A 12,646-nucleotide genomic window follows, 5' to 3' on the forward strand; every position below is an offset into this window, starting at 1 on the left:
TAGCATAATAGGCAGTGCTATACTAGAAATCCTTGCTAACATAATGTAGTTAACACAAGCATTCTAATACATTATGCAGTATTCTAATAGGACAATCAATTAATTCTTTGACATGACTGTTTTTAACACTATTTTCACAGGCAGCTAACTGATCATTTTTAGTGAGAAATGCTCCTACTTCCAGGCCCAAAATGTATTATCTATTGAGAAATTCCAAATCTGTTATTAAAACATGGCAACTGAAGCGCAAAATTGAGTGACAGAATAGTTTGGTTTTTTAAAGATAGCTTTTAATAGATAAGCTGATCTATTATACTAGCCTGCAGACTTTTGCAATCTTTTCAAACAATGATTAAGTCAGTCTCTGAAGATTGCAAGCTAGTTGATCAGAAGGGAGTGGCTAAGAAAGATCAAATCAGTAACACATTTAAGGTTACATGGCTTAACAATATGTGTCAAGTCTCCTTATACTATTAACCATACATGGTCCCTCAATGACAATTGGTCATCCTTATTGAATCATCTTTCAATCTCATTATACACACTTCCACACTTAACCGATATCACCATGGCAACAAGACATAGATTCTTGTAGTTAGGGCTCAGATACTGGTGGACACTCCATTAATGTCAGTAACAAGTCTTCCTGTGTTTGACCATGTAGAGTCTTCCCTACAGCTATCTGTTGCCATCATTCCCTTGTCATGTGCAATACAGTTATGTTCTTGTCTGAATTAACTGACAGTCTTTTGTGCTTTGATACAACCTGTCAGGGGTGGATCTTGGGGGGGGGACTTTGGGGGCTGAAGCCCCCTCCCCCCTTCTTCCCTTCACTCTTACAGGCTTTATATGATCAATATGCTGAGGATTATAATGAAATTTTGCCTTAACGTAATTTTTTATTCATAAGATAAAACAGTACATAGTAAGCAAATACAAGTGAACTCAGATACGGATCTCAGCGACCTGCACAGCAATCTGTGCCTCAGCAACAGGACAGCACAAACTGGACCTGGCACCGAGAATGCACATAATTGCAGATCTCAACAAAGAGAAGCTTAATTTACATCTCAGCCATCTCATCACTATTCACTGTGCATAGCACTCAAAAGGTTGGCCAATCTCTTATAAAACTGAGTAGCAGCATCACCCATTCCACCAGTAGTGGTGATAATTAAAAGAGTAAATGAGGCATTCTCTACTTCATGAACCTGTTGTTGGTATTCACGTCTCTTTTCCTTATCATGACGTCGGTATGCAGAGTGTAGGGGTTGATTTGAGGGTACACTAGGGTTAAAAATTCTGACATCAAAGTATGACCTCTCAAATCGTCCTCCCCAAAAACCATTAGCTGCAATGTCAAGCCTTGCATTATCATTACGATTAGCTGTTTTGTATTGAAAAGGGTCTCACTAGAAAGAGGCTGAAGGTGGGGTTCAGTGACAACATTGTTACAGACCTCAGAAAGCAAGTTGGCAGTTAGATCACGCACTTCATTATGTCTCAAAGAAGGAAACCCGCCCTTTGGACAAGACAGAGCATGTTCTATGGTAAAAGAGTGACCACAGTAGGGCAGGCAGATGGTAGCCAATGATAGTGAAGTGCAATTGCATCACGAAAAGCAGTTTTGTGAAGCACAAAATTATGCGACTTTAATGGAAGACAAGAGAGCCATCCTTCTCTTGACTGAGGAACACATGCTAGGAGGAAGTTCACCAAACAAATGATTGGCAAATTGAAGTTGCTCTTGATGGCTCCTAGAGTGAAACTTGGATCGCAACTGAAACTGTGCATCAAGAAAGTCACCTAGTTGATGTACTTGAGAGATAATCAAGCCAACGAGACCAGCATTTACTTCTACAGAGCAGGAACGCTGCTGTGACACAACAATCGAAGAATCAAACACACCAAGGCCTCCTAGCCGCACAGGCAAGGCAAACAGCCTTCTCTCGACATAGCCAGGGACAGTTCGACCCAATAGACTATATAGGAAGGAAAACAGATCTAAAAATGTTCAAGAGGAAGGAAAAGGTCTGTAGAACAAGAAGAAACACGAAAAAAATAGTTCCATCGGAAAAAGAGACCATGACAAAAAGCAGCATAGGAAGCATGAGGTTGTGTTTGGGTAAAGAGGCTCAAGGTCTTAAGATCATCAATCCAGCCATCCATGTTACATCTCAAAAATAACTGTTCAAAGGCAGGAGTGCCAATTACACCTCCCAAATAACAGTGCATGTCCTTCACAGAGTAGTGACCTGAATGTCACAGTCTCCAAAGATTGTTCTAGCAAAATTATATGATCACTAATAATACAAATACTCTCTTATAAACATCTTTCCAAGACATTATCACTGAATATCACTGGATTTATGCTATTAAAGTTTATGCAACAAGGACCCGGATCAGCATTGGAGGTGTACAAGATCGAGATACTCTAATAGAACATTCACCTAACTACTCTAATAGAACATTCAGTGTAAGCATAAAAGTTGGTTCTGTCAAATTTGCCTGTGCCTATACATACAATGAAGTGCATTGGTCTGTTTAAAAGGCTTGATCATCTACTAGTGTAGTTATTACTGGTACCGGTATACTTAATTCAGGTGCACAATTTCCATTGAAAATGCTCTAAGGTTCAATCTCATATCATTCAAATTTCAAAATTTTCCAGTTTCAACATTATTATATTTTATCATGCATGCAATTGTGAGAGGGTGCATCATGTGCTTGGTTGTCTGAACCTACCCAAACCTTTCCATTAGCAAATGCTGCAGAAGGCCATACCTATATAATCTAAAGGCAGTATATAAAATATCTACAGTCAGAAATATGAATTCTACATGGAAATGTCTCCAAGTTGCAGTATTTTAGCATCTATCTTCCAAACTTTTCCTGGGGAGCATGCCCCCAGACCCCCCTAGTTCCAGCATGCTTCGCATGTTGGGAGGTATGCTTTGTACACCTCCACCGAAGCACACCTCTACCCAAGAGATTAGTACCTTGAGTTAGCCTGCCACTTTTATAAATCCTAGATCCGCCCCAGCCAGTACTCATAAAATATCATGAAAGCATCAGAGAAATGTTTGAGGATACTTTACTACAATCATTGAAGTAGATACAGTTAACAATAGTTGAATATGATAATCAATCAGACACTTAGCACAATCACGTTATTACTTGGTTTTCAATGCTTAAACAGGTCTCCATATAATGAGAAATGTCCTCAAGGTGATAATATTAATAGCAATAGTGTTAAGTAATTGTTTAATATTTTTATCACCAGCTCTAGCGGTTGCAATACAGACATCTGTGGAAAGTCAAATTTTCATTGGGTGGCCTAAATACATTTTAATAGCTACTCCGTGAAAGTATTTTCCATAGAATTTTCATTGACTTGTCTTATCAACAATTAAGGACCTGCACCCAATGAAATTTTAGGTTTTTCAAAATTTTTCATTGGGTTTTCAAGAGCAAACTGTCACCTGATAATGAAGATTAAAATGAGAGTAGGAAGAGAGACTCCTCATGAGGATATAATATCTTGATCCATCGATTTGAATTAGTCCAGTTTGAGTCACTGATACACAATAATTACTACAGACCAGCCAAATAGCACATGTATTAACCACACATAGTTCTCAACACAGTAAAATACAACTATAAACTTATAGCTGCTGTCAGTGCATGATGCTGATGGAAACTATTATATGATGTGTGACAACCTGAGACATTAATTGCTTTGTTAATTCTGGTAAAGGTGTTGATCTAAATTTGATTCTTGTTTGAAGCTACTGAGTCTAAAGTTATTGTTTTTTTGTGCATCTACACAGAGACTGCTAAGCTAAGCTGTAACTTGAAGAGTTTATTTAAACACTCTATTAATTTAGTTCAACAATAGACAAGGCTATATATGCTGAGCACAAACAAGTTGTTTGTTACCATGGAAACTCAACCACAGGACCTATTGGATCAAACATAACAATAAACCTCTGAGTAGTACACAATATACTGTAGTATGCTGAAGATGTGTACCATCCACAGGGATATGTCATCAGTGCGGAATACTCTGTTTACTTCTGCTAATCAAACATATTTGATTGGTTTTGTTCGTCTGTTTGCATCTGTTACACATATTAGTTAGTTAACAATCTATTTGTGCAAAATCAAAGTTAAGGTCGTAATATGACAATTAATGCTTGCAATTAGAGTGACAGGTGTTGATGGTAATATTGCTCATGTCAAAGTCATAATGGACAATACAACATCATTCTAGCAAAATTGGCTTGGACATGTACTAAGTAATTAATATAATTTATGATCATAACATGTCATGAACTCTTCTGCTTCAGGGGCGTAGCTAGGATTTATTGAAGGGGGGTTCCAACAGCAATACTGAGTTGCATCAAATTTCTTATCTCTCTCTACTACACTATCATCCATACTTCGAATGCATACAACAGCACCAGTGCCTCCAGGTGGAATAACTGCCATAACTACAGAAGCAGGAGTCTGCATGGGGGCACAGCCCCCAGCTGCTGAGAGACTTTAATGAATTAAAATTCAGCAAATGTGACCCGGTCTGCGAAAAGGGGTCTTATAGCCTTTTCAACTGCATGTACTTGGCAACCTGTAACTTGACTTGTGAATGTGGTATCACCTTGCAATTTGGTCCCCTTGTACCCCTAACATATCACTATGGCTTGGTGTAATATGAAGGTGATAGGTTGAAAACATGAGGTGTTATGATTAGTCAAACTTGACAATTTGGAAAGGCTATAAGACCCCTTTTTGCAGACCGGGTCGCAAACTGCTATATTTTATGCAAAAAATAGTACATTAATTATAATGCATATAAGTGCTCCTGGTAGTACTAGACAAAGCTACCTAGTGAAAACAGACAGCATAACACATAGAGACACATATAAGTGATAGTTATCTCACTAGTATAGGAACCATAAATCCACTGATACAAATGTCATGACTTACAATCAACTATACAAATATGAATAGCATGAATTCATTTTGCATAACACAAGTGATAAATTACTGGAGTTCTATATCTTTAAACACTGCACAAAACAAAACTACAGCAGTATAAGGTCATACTCAGTTTTGCATTTAGTGTTAGAATGTCTGAAAAACTTCATATGGATATTTACACACATGCATACCTGACTGCTCTATTAGAGTATATCAAATTTTTAACAAGAGGACATTGTTACCTCTGTAAATCCTTCCCTGAGAGATGAATGCAAGCTTTATCAAATGTTGTGCTGTGCCTACATTACTCACCCATTTTGTCCTGCCAAACTAAAATTAATGGTGTGTTAGGGTTCTGCTTGCAGAAGTCAAAAATTTTCAGGGGGGGTTCCTGAACCCCTTGGAACCTCCCCTCCCTACACCCCTGTGCTTCATAAATACAACTTGTGTATTATTTAATTAAGATAATCATTGTTACAATCATTCCACAATCTAATATTAATCATTTAAACACAGTATTTGAGTGGGCACATGTACAGTTGTCAAGGTGTATAAACATCTTTTCAGTTTGAATATTACCAGTCGTGAAGGCTATACTATTTGTTAACACCATGATTTGTAGATTAGCTATCCATCATTACCCTTAGAAAAGCCATGGGTTTAAGTTTGCTATGAAACCAGTTAGTGGTGCACAGTGGTTGCAGGGAACATCATGCCGTTCATATGATACAGGCATCACTTAACTAATGGCTACTGGATGATTGCTCTGCGTCAGCAGCAGCCATGCAATGACTGAATGATTTGTTCTTTTGATCATGTTCCATATCCTGCTGAGGAGTTATAGGCTTTTGCATGCATGTGTGCAATTTCCCAAGATCCTTTTATCTATTATAACTATGCTGACTTCACTGGTCTACCCTGATCACTCCTTGATGAGACCTGATGACTTCACTGATGATGATGTAGTGTAGATAATCAAACTGATGAACTGGCATATCATTCATTTTCCCATCACTATCTGATATACTTTACCTAACTAATTAACATTATCTAGCTGCCTTCCAAAGCCAACATTTCATAATAGCTAGTATATGTATTGCTAATAGCACCACTACTTGTCAGATGCATACACACACACATTATTTTATTGTGGTCAATCAAAATACTTTAAATACATCTTGTATAGAAGCTTATATAGTGAGCAAGAAATCTCTACAACCAAGATTTAAAGCATTTGTTTTGAAACTTGGGACTGACTTGTTTATAACAGATAATGACCCACTTGCCTGAACCACTATATTTCACAAAAAATTCTGATAAAATTGTGAATTACATTCAAGGATCATAACACATAGCTACCTCTACTGATATAGGAAACAGGATATTGTAGCGACTAGCTACAGCTTTAAGTTAGCTACAACAATTTATTTCAGTGTGAACTTTATAGCATTCAAATAACTAGCTAGCTAGCCAATGTAAATAATATAGTTATAGTATTACACAAAATGATTAGCTTTACATTAAATGTTTGCTGTGGATTCAGTTTGTAGAGGCAGCTAGCTACTGTTGACTAAACAAAATGTTGATCTTTAAGTTTGTGTTCACAATAATATGGGAAAGTAAAGGATGGTAACACAGTTTATCAGTTTGTACCATGTTAATAATATGGACCCTGTTTTCGTCCTTGTGACCTTTACATCACCACCTCTCAACTGTGCAATATCAGCATGTGGTGAAGTCATTGGGTTCCATCAAGCAACACTAGACACAGAGTTAGCTAGGTGTACAAGATATAGCTGCAGGGTAATGCTAAACAGTCTGAGAAAGTATAGATGAGCTTTAAGCACTCAGCACAAGATGGTCGGAACTTGAAGTAACCCAAGATAATAATCACTCTATACACTTACACCTCAAATGTCATTCATTGTGCATTTACATACCAGAACAATGGCGTACTCCAGAACAATAGCATCCTAAAGCTAAGCTATAACAATACAAACTACATCTTAATCATCCTACACCTAGCTTCATAACCTATACAAAGCCATCAACTCCTACCACTCGGAATGCTGCTTTGTCAACCGCCTGCAGATTGATTGATTATTTTATACTCACAACAATCGGCACTATGCCGTGGTGGAGTGATACCAAAAAAACAACAGCAACAAACCAGCTGAACATATAGCAACATGCACAAAGCAAGACAATGACACACACAACACTGAATTATATAGATGACAAGAAATGGCTTTTGCAGTCTCAAAAGTCCCTAAAAGAATGAAGTTCTTTATAAATGTCAGCATTCCACAAATGAGTGGCTTTGCCATAAAAGTTAAATCACATCTGACCAGGTTGGCAAAATATGGTGCAGTCTATGAGAGAGAACCATCATTGCTGAATGATAAAACAATGTATGAAATATCATCATTCAAATAATGAGAAGGTGTACAATACTATAATGTGTGAGATCCATTATTGATACACAGGATACTAATGATTTGGCAGCTGATGTTGTAATTGTAATTTTAACAGGGTCCACTCAGTAATAACACTTATTTCAGTGGGACAATTGGAAACAGTGGAAATGGAAACCAGAAATGGAAAGTGGAAAACAGAAATGGTCAAATTGTCATATAAATGTACCCAGAGTAAAACCCTTGTTTAGTGGCCCCCTCTTAAAGACCACCTTCTTATAAAGACCACCTCTGTACAAAGACCACATTGTAATTAGATCTCAAAGATGGCTAAGGACTACTTTGTGGCCACCTTTGATAAAGACCACATCTTTACATGGTAATATTCAAACATGTATTTCATGACTCATATCAATGTCATCTCTTTGTCCACACTTCACTCAAATCATATACCATCATCATTTAGTTTGTACCAGCATAGATAATAATAATAATATGGTACCAGAATGTGTCATACAAACAAAATATACTCCATGCAAGTGAAATGTAGCTAGTACACTACAACCTACTGTATCAACGAAAAATAAAGTCTCATAGAGGATCATGATGATGACATTAAGACACTAGTCTTTTTAGCTGTTTTGATAAAGCGGTCATGACATAAGATGTTTGGAACCTGCTGTTATTACAATGTGAAGAGGTGGTCTTTGTAAAGAGGTGATCTTATAAAGGTGACCACGAAGTGGTCAGTATATGCCTTAGCCATCTTTGAGGTCTAATTACAATGTGATCTTTGTACAGAGGTGCATGGTCTTTATAAGAAAGTGGTCTCTAAGAGGTGGCCACTAAACAAGGGTTTTACTCTAGGATACGTTTATATGACGATTTGACCATTTCTGATTTCCATTTCCACTTTTTTTTTTTGGCTTTAATTTTTTTTTGTTAATTGGTAATTTATGTCAATAGCTAATACAAGAAAAGGTTTTCACATTCAAACAGTGGGCAGAGAGGCAAACTCTGCCCAATCCTGTGATGAAGGAATTGTTGCCATCACAGAAGCAGCATTGCCATGCTGAACATCGATAGCAACCTTCTGAATTAAAAATTGGGCCGGTTGCCCTATTATCACCAGACTGTTCCATTACCAGGGAACCAATCTGTCTCACTAACAAGCGTGCACATGATTTCCACTTTCTGTTTCCGGTTTCCATTTCCACTGTTTCCAATTGCCCTATTCAGTGGTGCCCTGCACACAAACAACACATAAAACATAAGTACAAAAATACATTGCATAGCTAATTAATCATTATATTCTAATCTGTGAACTGTATAGCACGTTCAGTTGGGCCTTTAACCACCACCACTATATGGTTTTCATATTCAAAGCCTACGCAGACACCATAACAACAGTCTCTCCCAACGTTAACTTTCGTGACCACCATTGTAAACAAGGGGGTCACGTGCTCAGTGTTATTTTACCTCCTAGAGATTAGTTACCATAGTTACGAGGTGACATCAGTCACGAAAGTTGTTTTAAAGCGCGCGAACATCGTTAGCTAGTTATAACTCCCTTGCAACCTAAGTAAACCAGTTGTAAAAACTTGTCTCAGCAATCTACACGAGTGTTAGCAGAAGATGGAACAGCAAAGTTTGTTGATCACTGGAGCAATCCTATTACTGGTGAGCGACAATTTTCACCATTGGATTACATTGTATGTAACGAGAATGCATACGTCAAGACATAGGTTACAGATCGTGAACGTTTACACAGTGGCTGTAGTTGTGTACTGTAACTAGCTTTTGCGTGTTGACTGGGTTTGTTTATTGCAAAATACGTAGCTAGATACAGTGAAGGTGGAGGTCAACAGTCGCAAATCTGTGATATTTTTCTGTTACTAGTCTACGATAGTGCTAACTTATTTTATTACCAACGTTCAAGGTTGGTCACTTCTCTGTGAATATCACACTTTACTAGCCTATCATAACCTTGACAACTAGCTGCTGCTATCACATGGAGCCACAATGACATGCATATCACATGGCAACTACTAACCTGGGAATGACTTCACACCTACTGAGCCTATAGCTTGTATGGATGTTGTTGTGAAGGAGTGTGAGGTGATCAACACCTCACGTGTTGAGGTGACACCTCTTGATAGCTCTTTAATAAAGAGAATTTATAAATGCTTTCTTGTCAACACTTGCAACTTGTCATTTTAAAAGAATTTAGTAGTAGCTACAGAATAGTGCAGTGTGTGCTGAATCTCTTATCATGCTACTTGCACTTATTCACTGATTTGAAACCCAATAGTTGCTAGACCTGTTTAGTCAACAAAGATCTTGGGTTTCTTATTTTCGGTGTCCTGTATTGGTGGGTGGGGGCAGTCGGGATCACACAGGAAAATACACAATGGCAGGATATTTCCTCATGCCAGCTCTTGTGTGGGTATAAGTATACAGTATAGCTAATTTGTCACTTATACCATTGAAATGTTATACATCTTGTGTTCTCCATTAGGCTGTACTATCATCACAAGCAGTCACTGGTAAGTACTACACATTGTATCTATTACAACACATTATCATCATTTCAATGTATTACAGATACAGTCAAAGTGGTGTTTCACCATCCTCACCCAACTAATATCCATCGCACGGTTACCGAAGGACAAAGAGTCATCCTGGACTGTTCCCATTTACTACAATCTTACCGACATGTCATACAAGGCAATGATAGATTTCGCTGGAGGAAGGGTAGTGCTGTAATCGGACAATCAGCACAACTAATCCTCAAGGCTGACCAGTCCACTCAGGGAGCTTACCAGTGTTTAGCATTAGCAGCAGTTGCTGGTGAACAGGCATCAATGATGAGGACAAAGACAGTTCATCTCACTGTGGAGAGTGAGTCATCATTTGCTGTGCTAGTTATAACTGCATAATAGGTGAAGCTATTGTCATAATCCATAATATCTCTTGTAGTCCCATCCTGCAGTGTGGAGGGTCAGGTGTACATGTCATGTGGTACAGATTGTGTCCCAACTTGTGCTAATCCCAACCCTACCAATTGTACCAGTAGCTGTGTACAAGGATGTCATTGTCCTGATGGTAGTGTATTAGATGAGACATCAAACAAGTGTGTCACTGTCGACCAGTGTGGTAAGTGATCATGTGATGCTGCTGTCACCAATGTATTGATCATGTGATCTTGTAGAGTGTCCGCCAACCTGCTCACATGACTATTGCAGTAGACCAGACAACTCCAGATCACCTTGTAACCTGTAAGTATTCACCATGTACAGTGGTGTATAAAGTGTGGTTGATATCTCCAGTATGTTATGGTAGCATGTATACTACAGGCCAACTGATGATTCACAATGTAATATAATCCAGTGCAATGCTTGTTACTACTCTGAGGAGGTCCAAACCATGCCAACAAAATGTGTGAAAAAGGTGTGCAAAAAAGGCAGCTGTGAGAAAGACAGGTGCCTTACTAGCTGGGCCAATTGTATAAACAATAAGCTAAACGGAAGAAGGAGTCAAGTAAGTAACAATGTATTAATGACTACATACTTCATTACTGGTACTGTCATCTTCTAGTGTAAACAAGACTGTCAGACATCAGAGACCTTCCACTGTTTCCAGTACCCAACTTGTTAACCACTTCATCAAACAATCACCCACAGCAATTTTATATATTTGGCAATAACAATAATACTATAAGCAACAGATGTATATATAGCACTAGTAATTGTATTGGCCAATAACATGATCAAATGTACTGTATCGTTTTTATCATAATAGTTGTACCTGTGTAGTTGATGTGTGTAATAATTGATGAGAATTTGTCTAGTGTAGTTATTGCAAGTGACCACATTTTGGACTTGGTTTTGCCAGCACTGCAATCTGGGTGGATCTTGTGGTTTGTATTTTATGGGAACAATCAGCAAGAGATCACTAATTTACTATACAAACAACTACATTAACAGTACAGTAGAGTGTTACCAACACAGCAGTCATAGCATTGTGGAGGGATAATGTATAGAACTTCTATAGTCTTGTGAAAGATGTGAACAAGTGAACAGTTTGCATATGTTCAGTTGTAGAAAACAACACAAATTGTTATCAGCACTTGAGAAGTGTTCCTTCTCCAGTTCTTCACATCAGTTGTAGTGTAGTTTGATGTAGCAAAATTACAAGGTACAGATGTTAGGTCTAACTTATCATTTCCAGTATTTTGTATTGTAAATTGTAGCTATGTCTCATCACACAAACTCGATAAAATTTGTACCTGGGAGAGATTTACACATCTTGTTTGTCACTTCTCTCCTCTAAAGATATAGGCTAGTAATCTTATATGGTATCATAGCAACACCAAAATAAGGGTATGGGTGTGTGGGATAATTGTTTAGAATCAGTTTGTGTGACAACACATTAGGTCAACTAGAAAATCACCAGCCGATATATTACCTTGGAACATTGCTACGCATATGGCCTGTACAACCATGAAAATATACTTAGCTAATTTGACATGGAGTAAGCAGGGTGGATTACATACAACAAACACTTTATCAAATATGTTCAGTTGGTTTGTCTAGTGCTAATGTGTATACACAAACATTTACCCAATCGCTACTGATTGTATTACCAACCAACTCTAGAACCTTAAACTGTGACTAAATTACCTGGTCATTCTACAAAGGTCCCAAACATATAGCTAAGGTGTACCTCATGACCCCATTATAGTGACCATGTCAAGGATGTCCTTGTTAACAATAGGTGGCCCCTGTAATACATTCCTCATTATCATGTCTTTACCAACACAATTATGGTATGAAGAAATGTACACTAACACCATGTACTAGCTATTCCATACATAGGGACAAGTTGATGGACAGAACACCATAACTGGTCCCATACACTACTAACAACATGTGTTGACTATATACAGTAGAAGTGAACTGTCTTGTACTAACCTTACCTGGTATGGACTATAACAACATTCACATGAAAGGCAATTATGATGTAATATTACACATAACATCCTGACCAGACAGGAAGTGCATCTTGTGTGGTCTATCCCATGACATGTGGGTAGTTACCAAGTGTGGTTACTAGCCTCTGAACACAGCTTCTTCATGATGTGTTTAGTGGTCACTTAATCTTGTGAAGAACTTGTCTCTTTTAATCACTTAAAGAGCTGTCCCATTGAGGTCCAGTAAGAAGATCTTGTTATAATGGAGAACAACTGGGAT

General features: G+C 37.9%; 1 protein-coding gene across 1 annotated transcript; it reads left to right on the forward strand.

The window, feature by feature from the left end:
- Positions 1–8,917: 8,917 nt before the first annotated feature.
- Positions 8,918–11,248, forward strand: LOC136245594 (SCO-spondin-like). The gene is made up of 7 exons (XM_066037096.1): positions 8,918–9,074; positions 9,913–9,940; positions 9,999–10,295; positions 10,374–10,550; positions 10,606–10,672; positions 10,751–10,934; positions 10,992–11,248. The coding sequence occupies exons 1-7, from the start codon at positions 9,030–9,032 to the stop codon at positions 11,049–11,051; spliced, it is 858 nt and encodes a 285-aa protein (XP_065893168.1). The 5' UTR covers positions 8,918–9,029; the 3' UTR covers positions 11,052–11,248.
- The last annotated feature ends 1,398 nt before the right edge of the window (positions 11,249–12,646 follow it).

This window comes from Dysidea avara, chromosome 15 (assembly GCF_963678975.1).
Source record: "Dysidea avara chromosome 15, odDysAvar1.4, whole genome shotgun sequence".
Taxonomy (NCBI): Eukaryota; Metazoa; Porifera; class Demospongiae; order Dictyoceratida; family Dysideidae; genus Dysidea; species Dysidea avara.

What these genes read in the sequence shown, in the direction of transcription:
- LOC136245594 (XM_066037096.1), top strand. Translation starts at nt 9,030, where the DNA reads ATGGAACAGCAAAGTTTGTTGATCACTGGAGCAATCCTATTACTG. An exon ending in CTGGAGCAATCCTATTACTG is followed by an intron (nt 9,075 to 9,912) that starts GTGAGCGACAAT and finishes GTTCTCCATTAG; the next exon opens with GCTGTACTATCATCACAAGC. An exon ending in TGTCACTGTCGACCAGTGTG is followed by an intron (nt 10,551 to 10,605) that starts GTAAGTGATCAT and finishes GTGATCTTGTAG; the next exon opens with AGTGTCCGCCAACCTGCTCA.